General features: G+C 51.6%; 1 protein-coding gene across 9 annotated transcripts in view; it reads right to left on the bottom strand.

The window, feature by feature from the left end:
* Nucleotides 1-25,805, bottom strand: part of LOC135262791 (unconventional myosin-XVIIIa-like) — a 137,190-nt gene that overhangs the window by 88,958 nt on the left and 22,427 nt on the right. For 2 of the 9 annotated variants that reach the window (XM_064350043.1, XM_064350044.1), the window contains exons 1-2: nucleotides 3,189-3,240; nucleotides 1,748-1,788 (exon numbers count right to left, since the gene is read on the bottom strand). The exons of 4 other annotated variants lie outside the window; for them this stretch is intronic. In XM_064350043.1, the coding sequence (XP_064206113.1) occupies nucleotides 1,748-1,788; nucleotides 3,189-3,225 (78 nt within the window). In that variant the 5' untranslated portion in view covers nucleotides 3,226-3,240. Of the gene's footprint in view, nucleotides 1-1,747; nucleotides 1,789-3,180; nucleotides 3,297-5,757; nucleotides 5,864-25,805 lie in introns of those variants that run through there. 3 more of the 9 variants (XM_064350038.1, XM_064350045.1, XM_064350042.1) reach the window with 3 other exon arrangements.

Here is a 25,805-nt window from a genome sequence, read left to right as displayed (position 1 = left end):
GCCCCCTCCACCCACAGCGCTGTCGAGCAGGCTGTGTGCCGCCTGGCTAGGCTAAGCATTAAGGACACAGCATCCACCCCCCACCCCACCCCCCCCCAAACCCATTACCCACCACCCACCCCCCACCATCCCAGCGCTGTGGGGTCTCCAGCCTTACCAGCTGCTCTCTGAGACTACACATCACTCGGGGGGAGGCGGGGGCGAGTAATTTCCCCAGCACTACCTCCTCATTAAGAAACATGACTCAGCGACGGCCGGGCCAGAAAGAGGCTGACCCCCCGTCCCGCGCAGAGGGAGGCGTTCAGGTGTTTTTAACGGGCGCAGCAGTGGCCACCGAAGCACGGCCTTCAGCCAAAACCTTCAGCTTTAAATATCAAGCCGAACGCAAACGGCGCATTTTTAAAGGTCACCATGCCCGCTGAGGGGCTGGGGCGGTTCCATCCCTCTTTGGAGTCTCGCCCCCAAGATCCGGCCCCGGTTAAACAGAGACGAGTGACAGAGATTCGGCCCAATCAAACGGCGAGAGGAAGTAATTGGACATTTCCTGTGTAGCAGAATGTCGAACACGGCGTCGGATTAAGGCACGCCTCGCCTGGGTTTTGGGGTAACACCCGCCCCACAAAAGGAGCGTCGAGGCGGAAACCTGGACTGATTGCTCTTCTGTTTGCCTGTTAATCTATTTTTTTTTTTGCCCGTGCGACGACTCTGGGTCTAATTTGACGCCGTCGGCCTCGCTGTTCCTCCTCGGGGGTCTACTCTGCGTGTCGAGTCATCTCTCTCTCTCTCTCTCTCTCTCTCTCTCTTCTCGCTCTCTCTCTCTCTCTCCCTCTCTCCCTCTCTCTCTCTCTCTCTCTCTCTCTCTCTCTCTCTCTCTCCCTCTCTCTCTCTCTCTCTCTCTGCGTCTCCGAGCCCTTCGAGTGTCCTCCCCACACCGCCTTCCACAGAGATCTGCCGAGCTGGAAACTCTTTCACACAGAGAGTAGTCAATGTGTGGAACAGCCTGCCAGGTCGTGGAGGCAGACACTCAGGATTTTCAAGACTAGGCTTGATACAGTGTTAGATACCATCTAGTCTGTAGGTAATCAGAGCACTAATTTAGTCAGGAAAATGGCGAGCGCTGTTGGGCTGAATGGCCTGTTCTCGCCATTATATTACGCTGTTATGTTGACTTCTGCAGGCCCCTCGCAAAGCAATACGAGAGGGTGACAAAGCAGATCTGTGGGTCTGCAGTTACTCAGCCTGCAAAGTCCAGGTCTGGCAGTAAGAGTGCAGGGGGGAGGCGGCGCACCCAACCGCTAGCAACTCAACAAGAAGACTCCACACTCTATTTGCTCAGTAGCTTACTAGGCAGAATACAGCCAGTTAAGAGATCACCAGCGACCCAGACTAAGGCAAATAACGCAGAAGAGCTGGTTGTACTCTGCCAAATAAACGATAGGAACGAAGAGAGACTGTCGGCACAGCGGTGAGGACAGTGAGAATTCCACAACGTCCTCCGTCCCTTTCTTTTCTGATCACCTCCTGACCGAAGAACCTCCAAAAAAAAAAAAGCCACTGATGTCTACAGGAACTCAACCATGCAGGCGGTGCTCTTAGAGGTAAGGCCTGGACAGACCACACTGCTCAACATTCCACGCCCCCCTGAGAAATCTGTGATCCCCGCGTCTGGAAGACGGGCCCTTGGCGTCGCCTTTTGACGACGGCGTGCGAACACACAACGCGCGCGGGCGGGCGGCTGACAACTTACGTTGGAACTTTTGGAGCCCGGCTTGGTCTCGTCTTTAACCTGGAGGGAACGGAAGCCAGACGGGTTTCAGGTCAAAACCCCGTTCGCCCTACACCCCCACCCCCCCCCGACCGCGCCCGACTCGCCACTCATGCAAGAGAAGGGCCCGCGCAAGAAGAGCCGTCCTCATCATGCACCCTCTCCCACAGCTCCCGTGCCATCTGTCTGTCCCTGCTGCCCCCTGCCCGCGACCTGGCCATGCACTCTAAACGCTGCAGAGCTCCAGCCACGGAGTTTCCGTTCAGAAACGCCAACAGGGTCCGCAGCTTTAAAATGAGCGGCAGGGTTTATCCAGCACACTTCCTGCTGACACCACGCAGAGAGCAGGGAGGGATGGGAAAAATGCTTAAAATGGTCTCCAGTAGAAATGTCACTAGCACTGGGGGGGGGCTTCTAACTGTGGGAGGGAGATGGATAACCTGCACACAGCACACAGCTTCATGGTGGGGATGGGATTTATTTCTCCCATGGTTCCCATGTGAAGATAGGGAAATGAAGGGGAGGAGAGGATGAGAGAGCTTTGTTGAATGTGTGGTCCTGGTGCAGTATTTGCAAACATCATCATTGTGATCAGACCACCGGGGAAAAACAAGCACTTTCAGAGTTATGGAATCTCGTCCAAACACAATGGTGAAGTTTGCATAGGCTTTGACCACAGCAGTAGGCCATGGCTTGAAGCTCTTCCATGCAGCCTGAACACCTATCGCAGTGGGTGTGGTTCCACCTTGAGAGATGGGTAAATGTGAGTGGTTCCACCCTGTTGGACGTGTGAATGGATGTGGCCCCACCCTGACGGATGTGTGAATGGATGTGGTTCCACCCTGACAGATGTGTGAATGGGAGTGGTTTCACCCTGACTGATGTGTGAATGGGTGTGGTTTCACCCTGTTGGATGTGTGAATAGGAGTGGCTTCCACCCTGATTTCTCTCTCATGCTCCTCCTCTCCCTCACACTGAACACACAGTGTTATGTCATTCCACAGCATTGAGTTAGATTATTAGCATTCACCATACACTTATACAGTCTTGAAAGCCAAGTGAGTCCAAGTGATTCAATATTCACCGTCTGCACACAAAAAGTGACAGTCGCTTGGAATGAGGTCATTACACTGACACTAGTTTATCACCCCAAGATCTGCCTCAGCTTGTTATTTCAACAGACAAATTCCCACCTCAGGCCCAATAAACCCAGAGCTGAAGAATGCCGCTGTCATGCACTTTTAAGAAAAGCCATTTTTCGGTAAGTGGGCTGGCTCACCAGCCCCAGAGCACCAAGGAGCCGGCTGAGGGACCAGTGCCACTGAACGAAACACATGCACAAACACAAACACGTCTAACTTCAAAAATGTTTTTTTTTAAAAAAACAAAAAGAAACGGCATAAATATTGAACAACACTTCCCTTTTGCTCCCAGAATGAAAAGCGTGAGGAGAACGCCATGATGGTGGCTCTGCGGTCAAGAGCAGCTGGGGGCAGATGGAGGTGGGGGGGGGGGGTGCAGGGGGAGGGGAGGGGGGGATGGGAAACGGAGGGGTATGGAGGCGGGGCGGGGGGGGGAGGACAGGAGGATGAGACAATTGACGGATGAGAGCTACGGCAGGCTACGGCTCTGCCGGTGGGCCCGGGGGCTGCTGGCCTCGACGCTACGGGCTGGAGACCGGGTGGAATGGGCAGCTCTGGGGTACACAGAAAAGTGGAAAGCAGGAGAGGTCACAACGCAGGACCTGCCATCATACAAATCAAAATACGATGCTTATACACAGGTCTCTATCTTCATGTATTTACCCACAAATTAAAATGACTTTCTCTTTGAAAACCAAATGCACCGTTTACTGCTCAAAGCCTAGCGTTTTATAAGCTAGGTAAACCTAGCTCAGCTGAGCAAGAAGCGTAGGCAGCTGAAGAGAATGGAGCAGCTAAAGAGAATGGAGTAGCTAAGGTGAATGGAGTAGCTAAGGTGAATGGAGCAGCTAAAGAGAATGGAGTAGCTAAGGTGAATGCAGCAGCTAAGGTGAATGGAGCAGCTAAAGAGAATGAAGCTGGTAAAGCTTGAGTGTGTGCCATGGCGTAGTGCACGTGTTTGTTCAGTGCACGTAAATGGCAGCCGTGTGGTATGAGTCTTGTGAGGCTGTGTGAGGGGCTAGCCTGTGGGTGTGTGTGAGTGTGGTGTGTGTGCCGTGCGCATGGTAGCCGGTTTGTGTGGGGTGTGGTGTGGTATTGCGTGATGCTTAGCCTGTGTGTGTGTGTGTGTGTGTGTGTGTGTGTGCCAGCGGCCTAATCTCCGGCAGGCTAATTTAGCTGCTTTCCATTTTCCCCATGTGGCGGCGCAGACGCAGACGATGCAGACGCAGACGGACAGGCCCGTTCCCCCGGCCCGTGCTCTGAGGGGGGGGGGCACTGCTCCCCCCGCCCGCTCTCCCGCTCTGAGGGACAGAGGGGTGTGACTGAGAGCTGGGCGGAGTGTCACTCCTGTTCTCAACACGACCAAACTGCACGATCACGACCACAACCACCCACACAACAGACACAACGACACACACAGACACACACCACACGACACACACACACACACACACACAGACACACACAGACACAGACAAGCAAACACACACACGCACACAAACACAAGCAAGCATAAGCATAAGCGGAGGCAGACAAACATACACATTTACAGAAGCCAACATAAAAACACCACATGGTGATGAGTATGATGCTGGTGACATCATAAGAAGCGCAGCACAAGTGACCAATAAAAGCGAAACACCTCAACAAACCCTTGAATCTGTCAATTCCCAAATATAGAACCATGACTCTCAGCAGTACATTCACTCAGACTAAGTTTAGAGCTGACGGAATAAGGAAACAAATCCAAAAATCACATTATCTGTAACGGTCCCTTAGCAAATATTACAGAGAAAAATCTCCAACACAAAACTGACACAATTTCGACAGAAGCCCTACTCTCCCCATTCATAAAAATGACACAGCGCCGGTTCACAAAAACCTCTGTTCGAGGCTTCCCACTAACCACCACACACCACATCCTGTCTATGTCAATCTAAACTGAAGTTGAACAACCCCGTTGTCCCTTGTAGAGGACAATATTAAGAATGTATAATAGCGAGCTCTCGCCTCTCTGTGTGTTAGTTTCAGTGCTTTTTAGTGCAGCAGCGGGGGCCATCGCAGTGACACACTCACACAGAGACATGCGCTTGGAGCGGGCAGTCAGGGTCAGGGGACAGTCGCAGGAAGGCGGGGAGCCACACGGGGCCACAGAGGATACGCGCACGTCCTTTATTAAGCGCCTGACACAGCTCGGCGCGACTGCCAGCGCGGGCACCGAGAGAGAGAGGCGCGCTCTCCCCTCAGCAAGCAGCCGCCCTCTCCCCGCCTCGGTCCACACGGCCATCCGTAACGTCCCCTAACGAGCCCCTCTCCACACAAAAACAACCTTCTCCCCCTTTCCCTGTCCTCATTCACACAAAAAAACACACACACCGCCCAAGATGTGCGCTTCACGGATACTCTACAGCACGTGCAGCGCTTTCATGAAGCTAGTCTCTAATTCGAGCTCAGCTACGCTCATTCGTTTCAGGAAAACCCACTGCTCTACATCTCTGCCGAAAGACTGACTTCATTACAAGTTAATGTAGCACAATGTGTCAAGTTGTATAAGACCAATTGTAACAGGACAACAAACTAACTCAACCTAAACTAACAAACTAAACTAAACTAAACCAACATGCCGAAATCTACCCACCAAGAATTGTTTTACATTTTCAGTCATTCCTGTATTCCATCACTTAAACATTTCAATCCATTTGAGTTCAAAAAACACAAGCTTGGTCGCATAATCCCTTTCATGTGTAATTTGCCTTGCATTGCTCCTCAACCGCTAGGCAAGCTACACTAGGAAACACTTTTATATAAACCACATAAGCCGACTACATAAGAGAGGAAGACACACGTTACCAAAAGAGCTGGCGAGAGAGGAGGCAGGCAGAAGAAGACCCAACACGACGTGGGCCCCAAACGAAACGCGCTCTTGCTCAACGGTTGGTCCGTTGAACAAAATGGCCAATGGAACCGAAACCTTCAGTCAGGCAACTTGTTGCAACAGTTCCCTTCCTCCTGCTCTCACCAGTGTCAGGCCTATAAATAGAGCCCAGCGGCAGCGGCAGCCAAAGCCCCTCCACCCCCCCCGGATTCCTGAAGCTGAGCTGCTGGCGGACGGTGAGCAGGCACTGCCCCCCCCCCGGGGGGGCCGACGGTTCGCTCCACAGGTCCGTTACCTGGTACCCGGCGAGGGGCGAGCCTCAGAGTTACCTCCTTCAGCAGGGGGGGGAGAGAGCGGCGAGGAGAGGTTAGCGGCGAGCTGGAGCGGAGGAAGAGCGAGAGGAAGAGCGAGGGGGGAGAGTCCGCTGGACGTCACCGCGAGCAGCGAGTCGCTCCGTCTGAAGAAGCAGGGAAATGCGATAGGCCGGCGTGGGGGGGGGCGTTGGGGGGGGTTGGCCGTTATCCCCAGCGCTAGGTGGGGAGAGAGAGAGACGGCGAGGGACAGCTGCCATGACACAGCCCGGGGTTAAAAATAGCCAGAACCCCCCCCCCCCTCCTCCTCCTCCAACAGCCTCCAGGCGCGCGCCACAGCCGCCAGGCTCCCCCGTCGCACCCACCGGGGCCCAGAGAATCCAGAGAGAGGAGGCGTGCCGGGGGGGACCCCTGCAGTCGCCGGTGCTCCTCAGCTGTTTCCGAACTTCAGACCGGCGCAGGCCAGGCCACCGAGCGAGCGAACGAGCGAGAGAGAACGAGCGAGAGAGAGAAAGCAAAAGGGCTCTTTCTGCCCAGTTCAGGAGAGACAGAACTAAACGGCGCGAGGTAAGCAGAAAAACAGAAGTGTGGAGAGAGAGAGGAGGAGAGAGGGGGAGAGAGAGGGGACAGTGCACGCTGTGGAGGGGGCACGGAGGAAACGACGCCCACAGCTGGGCACTTCCCTCTCGTTTGCACCGAGGTGCCGAAAAAAAAGAAAAACACTGCAGTGCATTCTGGGTGCAGCTGCGAGGATCAGACCCAACACCTTTTTTTTTTTTTTTTTTTTTAAACCCACAGGGTTAAACTGTTGACAATGGAGATTCAGATTTTTGAAAAATGATACTACCAAAAGGAATTACAGCAAAAGCAGCCACCGTTTTGCAATCAGACACTGCCTTAACCAACAGAGGAACAGCAGCCTAGTTCCTGCACTGAAATGTGGACCATTTACAGTGACAGACTGCAACAGACTGCACAGGGAGAAGAAGGACTGACCAGAAAACCTCTTATCATGGCCGCTATACTATTTCACAGGAAAAAATTAAGAAGTGATATAGTTTACATTACATTCCTTTTTCATACCGTGCCCTGAAAAATATTTCATGAAATATTTCATATAAAGGAAATGCAGCATTTCACAGTAAGAATATCACATCAACAGTCAAACATGGTTGTGGAAGAGTGATGGTGTGGGGATGCTTTGCTATCTCAGGATCTGGACGACATTCCATTATTGAAGGAACCATATATCTGGCTCCGTATCAGAAAATCAGAAAAAGGAGAATGTCTGGACACCTGACCATGAGCTGAAGCCTAACTAGGTTTTGCAGCAAGACATTGATCCAAAACACAAAAGCAAGTCCAAATCTGAATGGCTAAAAAGACACAAAATTTAAAAAAGTTTTGGAGTGGTCGAGTCAAATTCCTGACTTCAGCCCAATAGAGATGGTGTGGCAGGAGCAGAACCTGAAATTAAAGCAGTTCTGCAAATAAGAGCGGACTAAAATTCCTCCACAGCAATCAGAAAGACTGATATCAAATTGTAGAAGGTGTTTGGTCGCAGTTAATGCTACTAATGATGGTGCAACCAGTTGTTACGTTTAAGGGCAGTTCATGGACCTATCATCAGTAGATTCCCACAGAAAGACTTGATTGTATCTAGTTTTCTCTGGAAGAGGCTGGCCCAGCACCTTGAAAAAAGTTGCCATAAACCAGTGGTCTCCAACCCTGGTCCTGGAGAGCTGCAGGGTCTGCTGGTTTTTTGTTTTCACCTTAAAATCAGCACCCAGTTGAGACCCAAGACACCAGGTGAGTTGAGTTAACTGTGCAATCAACTGCTCTAATTGATTCATGAAGTGCAGAGTCACCATGAAAACCAGCAGACTCTGTAGCTCTCCAGGACCAGGGATGGAGACCACTGCCATAAACAGTGTTCCACAGTTTCAACTACCATTAAGAGGCAGGCAACTGAAAATGTATTTAGCGTTCAAGCAGAATAACAACTTCTCTAAATGGTTACATAAAACTAAACATGTGACGTTCCGCACATGTGGGGGGAACTCTTTAATGTTTGTCTGCTGAAAGACAGACAGGCGTTTCTAACGAAGGGACTGGCTGCAGAATCCCTTAATGAAAGGGAGGAGAGATGCCGACAGGTCACAGAAAACTTAAAAATAAATAAATATGCAGCACATCCAAAAGGGGATAGATCAATCAATCAATCAATCAATCAATCAATCAATAAATAAATAAATAAATAAATAAATAAATAAATTCTGCTAGTGCCATTGATAAAAGCCAGCTCCTGTCCCATTGTGTTTTTTTTTGTTGATACAAAATTACATTGTACCACTAGAGGGAGAGCTTCACTTTAAAAATGGAAAGAGAATGGAGGCTCTTCGTGTCACTCAATGTGGCACAAGGGGGCGCCATCTGCCTAAAAATAGGTCTTTGTTTAGGTTTTGCCTACCACTGAATCAGATAAAACGTGACCTAATCCTGTCCTCTCATTAATCTTCAAATTGGATTTCCTGAAGCATTAACGCAGGCACTTTCACAGTGTACTTAAATTTCAGCCGCGATTCGAAAAGGTGACCAGAAAGACAGGACAAAATGTCACTCTGCCTGTTCTTTTATTCCAGAACAAGTGCATCATGGGAAAATGCAATGACATAACACCCCCCCCGGACAAGCCCTGCCTGGGAGAAGTGGGATTGGGTGTGGAGGACAGAGGAGTCAGTAGACCAATACGAGTTGGATAGAACTGCACAGGGGATTATGGATCTGAATGCGTGCCTGTGTGTGTGTGTGTGTGTGTGTCTGTGCCTGTGCCTGTGTCTGTGTCTGTGTGTGCGTGTCCACACGTTTATCGTTACATACCTATGCGTGTTGATGTTGGTGTGTTTGACCGTAGTTCTGTGGCAGTATGCAATACTAATATAAATACTACATGCTTTGTGGAGACAGTATTTTTGTTTTTCAAATTGTGCAATTCAGACTTATTCAGACAATACACATGATCTCAACTTGCAAGCATTTTAACAAGCTTAATTGCATGTTGCATCATGCTAGTACATGATATAACAGTAATATACTAACTACTAGTTGTGAATGCTAAAGGCAAGAAGGATTTTATATTTCTGACCTGCGCATATCATGACATGCACACAAAATTAAAATTTATTGGGTACAATATACAGACCCAACCTGTCTTCACACCCTCCCCATCACTGTAGAACCTGCATTTTCCACACTGAAGAACCAGCACTCTCCACACACTGCAAAACCTACACACTGCAGAACCTGGGCAGACCCTCCACACACAGCAAAACCTGCACACTGCAGAACCTGGGCAGACCCTCCACACACTGCAAAACCTGCACACTGCAGAACCTGGGCAGACCCTCCACACACTACAAAACCTGCACAATGCAGAACCTTGGCAGACCCTCCACACACTGCAAAACCTGCACCCTCCACACACTGTAGAACCTGCACCCCCCACACACTGCAGAACCAGGGCAGACCCTCCACACACTGTAGAACCTGCACCCTCCAAACACCACAGAACCTGCACCCTCCACACACTGCAAAACCTGCACACTGCAGAACCTGGGCAGACCCTCCACACACTGTAGAACCTGCACCCTCCACACACAGCAGAACCTGCATTCTCTGAACACTGTAGAACCCACACCTTCCACACATTGTAGACCCTGTACCCTCCACACACTGTAGAACCTGCACCCTCTACACACTGCAGAACCTGCACTTTCCACACACTGTAGAACCTGCACCCTCCAAACACTGCAGAACCTTCACCCTCTGCACCCGCCACACACTGCAGTCTGCACAGGGCCGAGTGGAATCGGAGTTTGCTCAGTGAGGCTTCCTGGAGGCGGGACTGGGAATTACGAAATCATCTCCCAGCGCACAGTGAAGGCACAAATGACCACACAGCTCCAGCTCTCTCATTGGCTGGAGTGTGGGTTTAAGAGCAGACACGAGCGGGACAAGGTCACAAAGGTGAATGAACAGCACTGCAGAACCGCTGAGGATCGCACAGCAAAGTCCAACATCACACCACTTCTGAGTTGTGTATATGAATCACTGAAGCATACATAGCAGTCCATATCTACAAAATAATTTTCCACCATTCTTCAGGTAAATTTAATTTTCAGGCATCTATTTTTAAAAAAGCACACTAATGCACATTAACTTTAGTGTTCATGCCGATATTCCCAGGACAGGCCCAGAGAGAGATTTGGAAAACCTTCATGAGAACAGAAAACAAGCTTGAAATGAGAAATGTTCTCACTGTTGTGATCATTTTACATTCAAACGTCAAGCACTTTGGTGTACTATGTATAAAAACCTTAACCCTATCCAACATGGCTGGGGACGTGGAGCATCAAAAACAGCTTGAATTTGCTCTTTGTTTCGTAATTTAAAGTCACAAAACATCTTGTGGAATGCACAGCCTGCCCCTTGGGGGGGGGGGGGGGGCATGTGGCCTGCGAGCCAGTCAGATTCGAAGAGAACAGTCCCATTCCCACCCGGCACTTTCTAGGATTTTCCCAGGCTTCCCTGAGCCGTGGAAAAGCAGCCGCGGTGGACCGCTAACAGTGCAGCCCTGGTCTGAGGTTGCCAGCGGGCAAGCTAGCGAACCAGGAAAACGGGAGATCTACAGAAACTGGAAACAGCTAAACGGGCCTGTGTTACCCAGAACACCTCAGCTGAGCGGGAGAGGGGGGCAGAGAACAGAGGTCACACTGCGGTCAGCACGACCGGGGAAGAGGGCGGGCACAGCAAATCATGCTACACCTGCACTGTGCTGGCAAGATGATTAACAAGCTCAATCGCGGCCACGCCCACCACTCCAAGCAGCAGCAGTACGGATCAGCTGACTTAGGGATCAGCAGCAGTACAGATTGGCTGGGTTACAGATCAGCAGCGGTAAAGATCAGCTGGGTTACGGATCAGCAGCGGTACGGATCGGCAGGGTTAAGGATCAGCAGCGGTACGGATCGACAGGGTTAAGGATCAGCAGCGGTATGGATCGGCTGAGTTAAGGATCAGCTGAGTTAAGGATCAGCAGTGGTACGGATCGGCTGGGTTAAGGATCAGCAGTGGTACGGATCGGCTGGGTTAAGGATCAGCAGTGGTACGGATCGGCTGGGTTAAGGATCAGCAGCGGTACGGATCGGCTGGGTTAAGGATCAGCAGCGGTATGGACCAGCTGAGTTAAGGATCAGCTGGGTTAAGGATCAGCAGCGGTACAGATCGGCTTCGTTAAGGATCAGCAGCAGCACAGATCAGCCCGGTCACAACAATACACATGCTGTCAGTGAGCTGACCCAGGGCAAAGACATATTTTAAATACATTAGCTCTTTAGATGCTAATTCAATTCAACAACACTACTGCAGATCTTTTAGAACCTTACAACAAAACATGTTACAAACTAAAGTACGCATTCATATGAGAGCGTGAGATAACTTTTTCCCTAACGGTAAAAACAGACGTTTAATTTAGAACTGCCAATAATTTGCAGGAATGTCACTGTTGTCTAAAGGGTTAGAGTGCTTCATACGTGGTAATTGCTTGACTTGGGTCTGTCAGTGACACTAATAGTGCATGAGACCTGCAATCACAGACCTGCACCACAAACCCTCGGCACCACACCCCGGTTACTGCACCCCTGTGCCCACGCTGTCCAGCCCTCTACCGCACACACTGTGATCATGTCAGGAAAAGCGTCTCTCACAACCGTGGGAAACACGACCACAGAGATAAAAACAGAGAAAGTGCTGGAGGCAAAGACGTTCAGCACATCACCCTCCCCCCCCACTGCTGCCATCAAATTCACTACAGGCACACAGACTAACAAGCCTGAGATTCAGGCTGGAGAGAACACACACACACACATACATATAAACACACACGTGCACACATGCATAAAAACGCACACACACACATATAAACACACACGCACACACATGCATAAAAACAAACACACACACACACACACACACACACACACACACACACACACACACACACACACACACACACACACACACACACACACACATACAAGCAATAACGCAATCACATTCAGAAATTACTTTAAAGATAAGGGTTTTTCAGTCTGGTATCAGATACATGTAGTTACTGGACTGGGGGGGAGAGGAGAAAGTAGGTGATTTGCTAAATGAGCTGGACTGTGCAGTTTGACTGTGTAGCTGGACTGTGCAGTTTGACTGCGCAGCCGGACTGTGTGGGCTGTGCTTCAGTGCAGAGTGTCAAAGCAACAGCATGAGCCACCAGCCTGACCAGGAAGTGCCCCGCGCCGCCATCTTCCTGTAGGTTCCTCGCCCCCCACCTCCCCCTGTGTCAGCCCCACATTCTGCACTCCGAGCAGGACCCTGCAGGGGGGAGATACTACACCCCCTGCCTTCTTCCTCCTCCTCCTCCTCATCTTCCTCATCTCTCCCTCTGGCCCCGCCCACGCCCCCCCCAGGCTGATCTATACTTAGCTCAGGAGGGATCTGCAGCACAGCTCTCTGACGACAGGCAGCGCTAACGCTGCTCGATAGCATCTCTCCTCTGAGGCAGGAGGAGACACAGTCAGCCCTCTGGCTCATTTCCTCCACAGCCCGACCGAGGCCAGGCAGAACACGGACGCAGGATACAGATCCACTGAACGATATGGGACACGGAGGTACCCTGTGCTGGGCTGTGCTGTCTTCTATGAAGCTGTGCTGTGCTGTGCTAACTCCTGTCGTGGTTGAAGGGGAAGGGATTTTCCAAACCCGATCGACACGTCAGGCCTGCGCTCGGAACGAAAGCCGGTGGATTCCAAAACAGTCCTGCCCCGGACCGGACGGGACGATCACACTCTGGCTATCAGCATCCTCCTGTGCGTACCTCAACACGCTGCAAACGCACACGCCTTGCCGGTGTGGGGGCGGGCGAGGGGGGGGGCGGCGGAGGAGGTCACCGCGGGTCCGTTTGGAGCGCGGGACAGGGGCTGCGGGTCGCTGACATCACGGCACGCAGCTGGACTCCGCAGCGATGCGGCAGAGGGAACCGGGGGAAGAGGCCAGGCCCCTGATGAGTTCCAGGCCCCCACTTCTGCTGACTGTCGCAGTACAATAAACACGTGTCCAAACAGCACACTTAAAGTGACAGGAAACAGCTCCTCGTCAGCGTGATTCATTGCAATGTGTGTATATTCAGCGTATGTAAGTATTTACACAGTGACACGATTTTAGTTGTATTGGCTCTGTACTCCAGCACATAGGACTTGGATTGAAACACTGAGGTTGAAGTGCAGACTGTCATTAATTTTTTTTAATTTTTTTATTATTTAACCATTATTTAACCAGGAAAACCCCATTGAGATTGAAATCTCTTTTGCAAGGGGGACCTGACATGAAACACAAAGTTACCCAACAAGACTTACACCTAACAAAATGTACAAACATCAAATGGGGAATGAGGCAGAGGTGTAATAACAATTAAAAGTAGAGAAGAGATTAAAAGTAGGAGTATACTTCAGTTACAGAGTCATGAATTGCATGTTTAAAGTCCACAATTTGAAGGTATTTGCATCCATATCCAGTGATGCCTACAGGAATCGCAGAATTTGTTATATACAGCCCCCCATTTTAGGGTGATTGGTCAAAGCAACACAATCTTAAACAAAGTTGTCATCTTCGGTACTTGGTTGCAAATCCTTTGCATTCAATGCTTGCCTGAAGTCAGCAACCCATACACATCACCAGACGCTGGGTATCATCCCTGGTGATGCTTTGCCAGGCTTGTACAACAGTTTCTGTTTGTTTTGGGAGATTTTTGCCTTGTCTTCAGCAAGTGAAACGCAGGTTCAGGGTCCTTCCTGCATTGAAATGTCCTAGGTGGGCTGCCTAAGAATTTTTTCAACCCGCCTAAAAAAAAAAAAAAACTAAAATGATTCGAAACGGTCCGTGCATTTATTGGTATCATTTGGTCGTGAATGATTTGAAGTGTTGACTGCTTTCAAGTTTACACGCAACCTTAGACACGCAAAATTAACTACAGTAGAATCCACTTAACAGAACAGAAGAATGAAACAGACAAGAGTGCAGACAACTGCATCTGGCATCGACCTGATTTTCAACAGAAACTGCCTACATTCCGACACTTTCGCGGTTCTGTGTATTTATAGGGATATTGTTTATGCATGCCATATAATGATGCGATGTATCCGGACATAATTCCATTAAAATATCCTAAATATGTACTAACGGGTTTTGCAAATAAGCTACACCTCTTCACAAAAATGGAAAAAATGGGAAATGGACGCACACATTCTCACACACACACACACACACACACACACACACACACACACACACTTCACACAGCCGAGCAGAGAGAAAGCCCATGAGATTACTGGAAGTATCAAAAAAAAGAAAATCTCATGGCTGGTGGAAATCTGGCACACGCTCAGTACGCACAGCGGCGCGTGACGCGCACGCGCTTAAGAGGTTCAGCGGTGCGTCCGCGAACGAAGCGGCCCTTCGCCGCTCCCCCTCAGTCCAGCCTTCAGCAGGAAGAGGCCGTGCGGCCGGCTGCTCGCTTACAACAACGAAGCTTTGAGCGGCGGAGAAACGAAAGAGAGAGAAACGATCTGGGTGTGGCGGTCTGGAGTAATCGTCCCGCTCCTGCTGTTTAGCTGAACGTCGCTATTGGCCATGGGGTTTTTTTTGGGGGGGGCGGGGTGGGGGGGGGTAGACAGGGCTTAACCACAGGCAAGGTGACGCACAGAGCATCAGAGGTGGACAATCCAGGTTCAGAAATTAAAAGTTCATCCCAGGATTTTATTCCAGTCACCTGGATTTGCTAATGAGCGCCATTCTTCAGCCAGGAGGCAGAGCTAAATCGGCTGGCTGAGTTCAGGGGTGGATGAAATACACGGCAGGACTTTTACTTTCTGACCCCTGGAATGTCCACCTCTGCAGAGCACAGCCCGGCCAGCGTTTGCGTCCTGCCGGCACTGCTGGCTCAACTCCGCACAGCCAAGGGCCACAGCCCGTTTCCACGAGCAGCTAATTCCGCACACAGCCCCAGTTAATCGGTGTGGAATGCGGGGGAAAATAATGCAGCGTTTACACAACTGTAGGGATTTGTCAGAGGTCAAAGGTCAGGAGGCTGGGGCCAGGCGGAGAGCGGGAGGAGCCAGGCGGAGCGCGGCTGGCGCGGGCTGAGGTTTCGCGTGCCTGCACGGCCCCTGGAGTGACAGCTGCCCGCGCCGCCCGCGCAGACCCACATGGCATCGCAGTCATCGCCGCCATTTCCGCAGTGAATAATCACATCCTGTGTTTTTACTATTACCATCCAGGGACTACATCTGCTTCGATATAAAACAGCAGAGAAGAAGAAAAAGTTCACAACGGTCCCTCAGCCTCCCCTCAGCCTCCCCACTCCACATTCAGACTGAAACCACATGCGCCGGCCTGCCTTTAAAGGAAGACTGCAATTTCACCCTTTATTTAGATCACTTATACTGTGAGTAATAACATCAACAACAACGACAAACAACTACGCATATAACAACGCACGCGCACGCATGCAGGCACACAGGCGCACACACACACACACGTGCACACACATACATACACTATGAGATCCGAGTGTTCCAGGGCAGCAGTAGTATTTTATGTTCTACATGTCGGTGACATGACTATGTTTCAATGTTATATATGATGTTGTTGCTGATGTATGATGTTGTTTCTGTCTTTTTCCCTGTCTGTGCACCAAGACGACAAATTTCACGTTTTTAAACATGACTACTAAAGTTAACTCTAACTCTACACACACACACACACACACACACACACACACACATACACACGCACACACACCCATGCATACACACACACACACACATAAATGAGAGAGTACAGTAATAAATTAATGCTGCCGTCTCTGTGCCATGAGAAGAGCAGAAGGCTCAGAGGTCATTAGTGAGTAGGTGGGCCTGGAGCAAGAGAATATCAGCTGAGGGTTTTCCACAGTTCTGCTTTGCTGCAAGCGCACAGCCACCCTCAGCTGCCCTGTGTATCAGGCCCCACTGCTGCCAATAATAACCGCTCATGAGCCCCTCAGAGGCTGCTAGCAGATATTAGCGAGTTTTTGTATTTTCACACGACTCCAGTGTCAGTGTTTTGCACCACAAGCCCCGAGCAACTCCCAACAGCCAGGGAAAATATTCATACAACAACGTAACGTGGTCGTTTTCCAAAAGCCGATTTTGTTTCCACGGTCTAAAGTAGGCTACCGAGTGTCGGGGGATGAAAAAAAAAATAAAACAAAGAGAGCAGGAGGTTATTTAATCCAAACACAAAAAGTTAGCCGCTACCAAAAAAAAAAATCGGGTTGTTCGATGGAAACAGTTTGTAAATTTGCCACCGAGCTACAGTAAGCACTTTTCAGTCGTGTAGGGCTGGCCTCAAAGGGGGGTGGGGGGTGTATAGCTTAAAAACTCACCGCCTATCACTGCCAAGATGCAAGGGCATCACATTTACACTATATTCAGGCGTTTAGCAGACGCCCTTATCCACAGTGACTCGCACAAGCATCACCATCCCCAGGTTTCAGAGCCATGCAGGGCGTCGCCCAGACCTCCGGGGTTCTGCAGCGACCCGCTCGTCGTCACGGACGCTCGGGTTCACCTGAGGTACCCCACCCCGCGAATTTCAGGAACCTTAGAGATCGGCACGATGTTGACGCCACGCCGCGAGGCGGGAGCTCAGGGCCGGTCCTAGGGGTGCTGTTGGATTCTGTCGAGGGGGGGTGCTGTTGGATGCTGTCGAGCGCGGGGAGGGGGGGGGTCGCTTGGTAAAATCCTTCTTACATTACATTGGTATGAAATGTTCTGTTGCCATTCCGTTTAAAGTTTATACCGCTAGTTCCGCGATAGGGGATGAATAACGCAATTGCGAAAATAACGTTATTTACCTTAGATAAACATTGGATCGTGTGGCCCCCCCCCTAGCGGTTGTGGCCCTAAACAACCACGTAGAGCGTTTATGCCACGGGCCGGCCCTGCAGGAGCTCACCACGGCGGACCCGCACACGGGGATTTAAGGGGAAGAGGGAGGGAAACAGGTCGGGGCTCGCCTGCAGTCTGCGGACTGGTCCCGTCTGTGACGCACAGCCCCTACGGCGCCCACAGTGAAACCCAAACACCGCAAGATGGCGGATCAGCGTTTCCCAAGGGCTTATGACTTTATAATATCTAGCTGTGGGAGAAATCTTTATTTAAACACAAGAGCTTAAAAAGTTTAAATATGGAATCATCTTTGTGTTTTTATCCATAGGCAGTCCAGTTTCTTGCATCATTTGAGTGAATGCCTGCAAACGGATGCCTTTCAACTCTTCTCACAAACCGCACTTTCGCAAGCACAGATTTGAAGAACAGACGCGAGGACCGACTGGCTCCCTCTGACAGACAGAGCATGCGCAGCCGGAGCAGCAGGAAGAGAGGTCAAAGGTCAGAGGCCACCTCAGCATCCTTCCACCGCGCAGCAGGAAGTGGCCGCGTCTCCAGGCCCAATGCATGCTGGGACGGGCGGTAATGGCCCCCCTGTGGGTGGAGTAATGGGGAACGAGGGATCAGGCAGCCCTTCATTAGAAGGGATAACCGTCACTGACTCAGTTATACCGATTACACTGTTTAAGTTCTGCCCTTGTGCTGCTGAGCTCTGCTCAAGGGGGGGGGGGGGAGGTACTGGGGGGGAAAACAGCTTAATCAGTGCTGGGATAACGTAGCTATGTGCTCCAGTGCTTTTAAAAGGGATCTGCTTAATGCCTACAGAGCAACTTAACCATAGATGAGGTATACAATGCCAGTCAGTACATTCATTCATAAATCGCTCTTTCCTCCCACAAGCCAGGAAAACCTTCAGCCGCACGGGACAGGGAACAGGAAGTCAAAGGTTGCAAAGCATAATGATCTGTGACCTGCTGAAAGAGACCAAGTCCAAAACGATTGGAAGAGTTTTCATGGGCCTCACGTCATTCCCCTGGTTAAAGATTAACGAAAATGTCTCACTGCAGCAAGGCCCCAGAGTAAGTGCACAGAAATTGCGCTCCTGTTGCAAGTCCACGGTCCGCCACCAGGGGGCACCTGGTTGTTTGGGAGAGGCAATGAGAGAGAGAGAACACGCCGGAATACACAGCTGCGGGCGCTCAGCACCTGCAGCTCCACTCTGACCTCATTCGGTACTGTCAAACGCAAACTCAGCTGTACCCAGCGCGCACGAACTCGCGCTCACAATATCCACACAAACGCACGGCAAAGGCATTATTCATTCTGTGAGGGCGATAAAGGTGAAGTCCATTCTGAACCTAAAAGGCTGAGAGAGGAGCTTGTGTGTCCTCTGTGCTCCGCTCTAAAGGTAACCGATGGGTCAGGTGGTCTGGGGAGACCCAATCAGCGCCGGCTTCGGTGCTGTTCACTGCTAATCTGGCCAGTCACATAAAAGGGCCCGAACTCAGCCCCAAAAACGTGCGTGAGCGGACCTGTCGACTCGAGACCCATCAGAACACCAGCGGGTGGGACAGGCAGTCTGTCCGGCCCAAAACAAGCGGGAACAGGAGAGGGCAGAGACGCAGAGGGAGTGAGCAGACAGCTTGGAGCTAGGACTGTTAATGAGAGGGGTCTGGGCCACAGACTGGAGAAGGAATATGGACCAAGTCACTGTGACGTCACCCCACCGACTGCCTGTGGGCTGGGTGAAAAGCGTTTGGAAGCCCGGGAAGTGCAGTTTGTGGGCACCGCCATGTTGTACACATTGGAGCCAGAGACTCCGCGGAAGGGAAACCATAGACCAGGGATCAGCAACTCACGGTCCTCGAGGGCCGAGAACTGCTGGTTTTCCACCCTCCCTTAGCCTGGGAGTCAGGTGTGAAGACGATCCGGCCAATCAGTAGCGCTAATTACCCAGGAGAAAAGAAAACCAGGGCTGGATTTGGATTCGAGGGCCAGAGTTGATGATCCCTGACACAGACCCTTATATGGACACAAAGTCTGGTTGTCCACTAAGGGTGTGAAGTACACTGACTCAACAGTGACGCAAACTGTCTCTGATTCACCCACAAAATAATACAATCTTGTACAAATAACACACAGCTTAAAACAATAGGCGCACGAGCAGACATTAGACAAAGAAAAAACACCTACTGCGACTACATTTTCTTGTGGGGAAAAAAATCATTGACTTTTGAATTTCGACCGTTTTGTTACCATTGCCTTACATTGAAACGGGTGCCTGACACACCTGTACTGCAGCCAACCACGCAGGTACTAGTGAGCAACGTCTCTCAACAATACCAGGAAGCGTTTGGGCGCTCGTTCTGGGCTCAGGGAGAACAGAGGGACTGGCGGGGGTGGCGGGCTGGGGGGGGGGGGGGGGGGGGGGGGGGGGGTGGAGACACACGTGCCTGAGACGTCTTACACACCCACGTGTGCAAACACAGCCCTTTTCCAAGGTAATGCAAATCAGTGCCTCGGAGCACACAGAGCTCTGCCAAGCGCAAACAGCAACCCGACCGCAAAGGCCCCGATTAGCACGAGGCTCTTCCGCTCCGCACACACACCTCACGCAGCCACGCTCCGCACACACCTCGCACAGCTATGCGCCCCCAGCCCTCCTGAGAGAGAGATAGCCCATTGTTTCCGGCTCCTGCCCCGCCCCGCCCCCCCCTGCCCTTTTGTTTCATGGCAACCTGCGGAAAAACAAAAAATACGCTGGCAGGCGCCGATTTGCGTGGTTCCTTTTGTGCCGCCGTTGGGCGCGCTGAATGCGCCGGTGACAGTGTGCCCGGGGCCCGTCCCGTCCCATCCCGTTCTGGAGCGTGGCAGAACGTTCTGCACTGCGTGAGAGGCAGCAGGGTACCTGCTCTTAAAAACACATACAGGGGCATGTGGGCGTGTGGGTGTGTGTGTGTGTGTGTGTGTGTGTGTGTGCGTGTGTGTGTGTGTGTGTGTGCGCGTGTGTGTGTGTGTGTGGGGCGGGGGCGGTTGGTTTGGAGTGGGATGGGCAGGTGTCCTTACATCACGACACGCATTGCTTTCGCTCAATGTTTTTTTCAATTAGAGTTAAAAACCAACCACAGAAGCAAAAAACAAACAAATAAATAAATAGATAAATAAATAAATAAATCCAAGTACTCAAACAAATGGGAAAAATATGAAAACCATTGTTTGGATGAGAGCGCCCTACTTCTTCACAAAAGCACCCAGAAAAAAATATTATTTTATACCGCGAGGCAATTGAAAAGGCTGAAAAGCAATGGCACATTGAAATAGCAGTAACAAAAAACCCTTCATGGTTCTAGTGATTTCCACACTTGAGAACACGATGCCAACTTCATGTGGCTTCACTGGTAGCCCTTATCCACCCTCAGCCCCCCCCCCCCAACCCCACTGCAATATCCGCTCAGAAACAAAACGGCACCACGAGCCCGAGGCCTGCATCCAGTGAGCACTTATCTACCCGGGCTGTGGCTGTACGAACACAAAGAGGAGATTATTTATTCAAGGGCTATCGGAACAAGCTCACCATCTGTACTGAGGGCTGCAGAGGACTCCATTATTACTGCAGGCAGTCCGCGGCGGAGGTGGTGCGAAGGGGGGGGGGGGGGGGGGGCAGGCCCGGGGCACGGCGTGCCCCAGGACACAGTGGGGCCCGAAACGCGGTGTGCCCTCGGGCCCAGCGGGCGCAGCGCCTGCGGCCTCCACACGGCCGCCGTCGCCGCTGCGGGCCAAAGGAGCGGAGAGCTCCAGCCGCTCCCCACGGAGGCGGAGACCGTGACCAAAAAGCCAGGAAGGAGGCCTGCTGCGTTCTGGACCGGACCGGCCTCCGGGCCCCCCCCCCCCAGCGTAGAGACGGCGACCCGGTCACCGCGTCGGCTGGCCCCGCCCGCGGCCGCCGGGACGCTCGCCGCCAACAACGGGAGGGCGCTGGAGTGAAGGACGGCGCGGCGGGAGGGGAGGAAGCGGACCGGGGGCGGCGGCGCTGAAAAGTGAGGAACCGTAAAAAAGCCGAAAGCACTAGCGGACCCGTCCACACAAACACTGGCCTCCCCGTCAGCTCAGCCCGCTAAGCGGCCGCATTAATTATTGACGGACTACAGCGCCCGAGGAACGGCCGTGCCCAGAGGCAGCGGGCTTCCAGAGCGGGCCTTCGCAGGGCACCGCTCCCAGAATCCTCAGCGCCGACATCACAGCCGGCTCCTCCATTATTCAGCCGGCCGGCAGGAGCTTCCGATGAATAATTAAGCAGACGGAGAGAGAACCCTAAAGGGCTGGGGGAGGGATACAGCACACTGTAGGGTCTGAACTGAGAGATACAGCACGCTGTACGGTCTGAACTGAGAGATACAGCACACTGAGAGATACAGCACGCTGTACGGTCTGAAATGAGAGATACAGCACACTGTACGGTCTGAACTGAGAGATACAGCACACTGTACGGTCTGAACTGAGGGATACAGCACACTGTACGGTCTGAACTGAGAGATACAGCACACTGAGAGATACAGCACGCTGTACGGTCTGAAATGAGAGATACAGCACACTGTACGGTCTGAACTGAGAGATACAGCACACTGTACGGTCTGAACCGAGGGATACAGCACACTGTACGGTCTGAACTGAGAGATACAGCACACTGAGAGATACAGCACGCTGTACGGTCTGAAATGAGAGATACAGCACACTGTACGGTCTGAACTGAGAGATACAGCACACTGTACGGTCTGAACTGAGAGATACAGCACGCTGTACGGTCTGAACTGAGAGATACAGCACACTGTAGGGTCTGAACTGAGAGATACAGCACACTGTACGGTCTGAACTGAGAGATACAGCACGCTGTACGGTCTGAACTGAGAGATACAGCATACTGTACGGTCTGAACTGAGAGATACAGCACACTGTACGGTCTGAACTGAGAGATACAGCACACTGTACGGTCTAAACTGAGAGATACAGCACACTGTATGGTCTGAACTGAGAGATACAGCACACTGTACGGTCTGAACTGAGAGATACAGCACACTGTACGGTCTGAACTGAGAGATACAGCACACTGTACGGTCTGAACTGAGAGATACAGCACACTGTAGGGTCTGAACTGAGAGATACAGCACGCTGTACGGTCTGAACTGAGAGATACAGCACGCTGTACGGTCTGAACTGAGAGATACAGCACACTGTACGGTCTGAACTGAGAGATACAGCACGCTGTACGGTCTGAACTGAGAACTGAGAGATGCAGCACACTGTACGGTCTGAACTGAGATATACAGCACACTGTACGGTCTGAACTGAGAGATACAGCACGCTGTACGGTCTGAACTGAGAGATACAGCACACTGTACGGTCTAAACTGAGAGATACAGCACGCTGTAGGGTCTGAACTGAGAGATACAGCACGCTGTACGGTCTGAACTGAGAGATACAGCATACTGTACGGTCTGAACTGAGAGATACAGCACACTGTACGGTCTGAACTGAGAGATACAGCACACTGTACGGTCTGAACTGAGAGATACAGCACACTGTACGGTCTGAACTGAGAGATACAGCACACTGTACGGTCTGAACTGAGAGATACAGCACACTGTACGGTCTAAACTGAGAGATACAGCACACTGTAGGGTCTGAACTGAGAGATACAGCACGCTGTACGGTCTGAACTGAGAGATACAGCACGCTGTAGGGTCTGAACTGAGAGATACAGCATGCCGTACGGTCGGAACTGAGAGATACAGCACACTGTACGGTCTGAACTGAGAGATACAGCACACTGTACGGTCTGAACTGAGAGATACAGCACGCTGTACGGTCTGAACTGAGAGATACAGCACACTGTAGGGTCTGAACTGAGAGATACAGCACACTGTACAGTCTGAACTGAGAGATACAGCACACTGTAGGGTCTGAACTGAGAGATACAGCACGCTGTACGGTCTGAACTGAGAGATACAGCACGCTGTACGGTCTGAACTGAGAGATACAGCACACTGTAGGGTCTGAACTGAGAGATACAGCACACTGTACAGTCTGAACTGAGAGATACAGCACACTGTACGGTCTGAACTGAGAGATACAGCACACTGTACGGTCTGAACTGAGAGATACAGCACGCTGTACGGTCTGCACTGAGATACAGCACACTGTACGGTCTGAACTGAGAGATACAGCACACTGTACGGTCTGAACTGAGAGATACAGCACGCTGTACGGTCTGCACTGAGAGATACAGCACACTGTACGGTCTGCACTGAGAGATACAGCACACTGTACGGTCTGCACTGAGAGATACAGCACACTGTACGGTCTGAACTGAGAGATACAGCACACTGTACGGTCTGAACTGAGAGATACAGCACGCTGTAGGGTCTGAACTGAGAGATACAGCACACTGTACGGTCTGAACTGAGAGATACAGCACACTGTACGGTCTGAACTGAGAGATACAGCACACTGAGAGATACAGCACACTGTACGGTCTGAACTGAGAGATACAGCACACTGTACGGTCTGAACTGAGAGATACAGCACACTGTACGGTCTGAGCTGAGAGATACAGCACGCTGTACGGTCTGAGCTGAGAGATACAGCACACTGTACGGTCTGTACTGAGATATACAGCACACTGTACAGTCTGAACTGAGATACAGCACACTGTACAGTCTGAACTGAGAGATACAGCACACTGAGAGATACAGCAGGCTGTACGGTCTGAACTGAGAGATACAGCACACTGTACGGTCTGTACTGAGATATACAGCACACTGTACAGTCTGAACTGAGAGATACAGCACACTGTACGGTCTGAACTGAGAGATACAGCACACTGTACGGTCTGAACTGAGATACAGCACACTGTAGGGTCTGAACTGAGATATACAGCACACTGTACGGTCTGAACTGAGAGATACAGCACACTGTACGGTCTGAACTGAGAGATACAGCACACTGTACGGTCTGAACTGAGAGATACAGCACGCTGTACGGTCTGAACTGAGAGATACAGCACACTGTACGGTCTGAACTGAGAGATACAGCACACTGTACGGTCTGAACTGAGAGATACAGCACGCTGTACGGTCTAAACAGAGATACAGCACACTGTACGGTCTGAACTGAGAGATACAGCACACTGTACAGTCTGAACTGAGAGATACAGCACGCTGTACGGTCTGAACTGAGAGATACAGCACACTGTACGGTCTGAACTGAGAGATACAGCACGCTGTACGGTCTGAACTGAGAGATACAGCACACTGTACGGTCTGAACTGAGAGATACAGCACACTGTACGGTCTGAACTCCGGCGAGCGTGAACCCCGGTCACGCAGGTCGGGGCAGAAAAGGCACTCGTTCGTACGCGTTCCTCACGACGACAGATATCAATCTCGCATTCCGCCAGAAACGCATTCTTCCCATCCGCAGACTTCTCGTGGCATGCGCCGTAGGCATGGAAACCATCGGGTTAGATCTGCTCGTCGGGGTGCAGTGGCATGGCGGCGTGGCGTGCGTTCGCCGTTTCGGACGACTGCCATCGGGCGGACGGGCGGGCGGGTGGGCTGGTGGCCGGGGGATGGGAACCAGCCTCGAGTCTCGGCTCCTCGTTCACGGCCGAGGCCTCGATCCGCGCCGCCGTTCGGGACACCGGCGTCTGTTAGTCTGTTTGGGATGTGTTCCAGACCCCCCCCCCCCACCCTCACCGTCTGCTCTGCTTCGCAGCGCTGATCCCTTATCAGCAATCAGCAAGCGGCAACGGGGGGGCCAAACCAGGCGAGCACTGATCTGAGATCAAATCAAATCAAATTGAATTTTATTTGTGTGGCGTATTTTACAGCAGTTGTCACAATACGCTTTACAGACAGACCCCGGCCTAAACCCCCACAGGAGCAAGCCTAAGGCAACAGCGGCAAGGGAGAAACTCCCCGTGGCAGATGGGAAGAAACCCCGGAAGGAACCAGGCTCAAGGGGGAAACCAATCCTCCTCTGGTCGGCTCAGGGTGCTGACTGGTGACCATCGTGTGAGTCAGTTTTACGGAGTTTATGATGTGGCTCAGATGATGGGCGGGGCCGGGTGGCGGTGGTGGGGAGCAGCAGGTGGCGATGGATGTGAGCAGGGTGGAGGCAATGACGATAGAGGGGCTGGACCGCAGTGGTGGGGGAGACCAGACGACTCTCGAAATCATCATGCGGTGCTGAGGGTGGGCAGGGGGGGCCGAGGGATGCAACCCTAAAGCACGCCAGGATTTCCAAAAAGGCCCGAATGCATGACATTCAACATACAGCTTTATTGCTCCATTTTGCTTTTTTTTTTTTGTTTTTTTTTTCGCAAGAGCTCCCCAAACTGGCCTGCCTGGTTCTCAGTCATTCGCCCTGCAACAATGAAGGCCTGTCTCACACTCTCACGCGTGTTCCAGGAATGCGGTGAGAAAAACAACCGGCTTCACAGCTTTCGCAAACAGGCTCGCGGCTGACAGTCGATGGCAGGCTCAGCCGTCTGCCGATGAGTGTTTTGGAACGGCTTCCAGTCAATGAATGGTAATTGCCGGGGAGAGCGGGCGCGGGCTGCTATTTCTGAGTCGCAGCGCCTCATCTTGGGATTACCGGGAGCGTACTCTGGCAGCT

The sequence above is a fragment of the Anguilla rostrata genome, chromosome 9 (genome assembly GCF_018555375.3).
Source record: "Anguilla rostrata isolate EN2019 chromosome 9, ASM1855537v3, whole genome shotgun sequence".
NCBI classification, from domain to species: Eukaryota; Metazoa; Chordata; class Actinopteri; order Anguilliformes; family Anguillidae; genus Anguilla; species Anguilla rostrata.
Note: the sequence above shows the minus strand (reverse complement) of the source record. Positions and strands in the feature narration are given on the sequence as shown.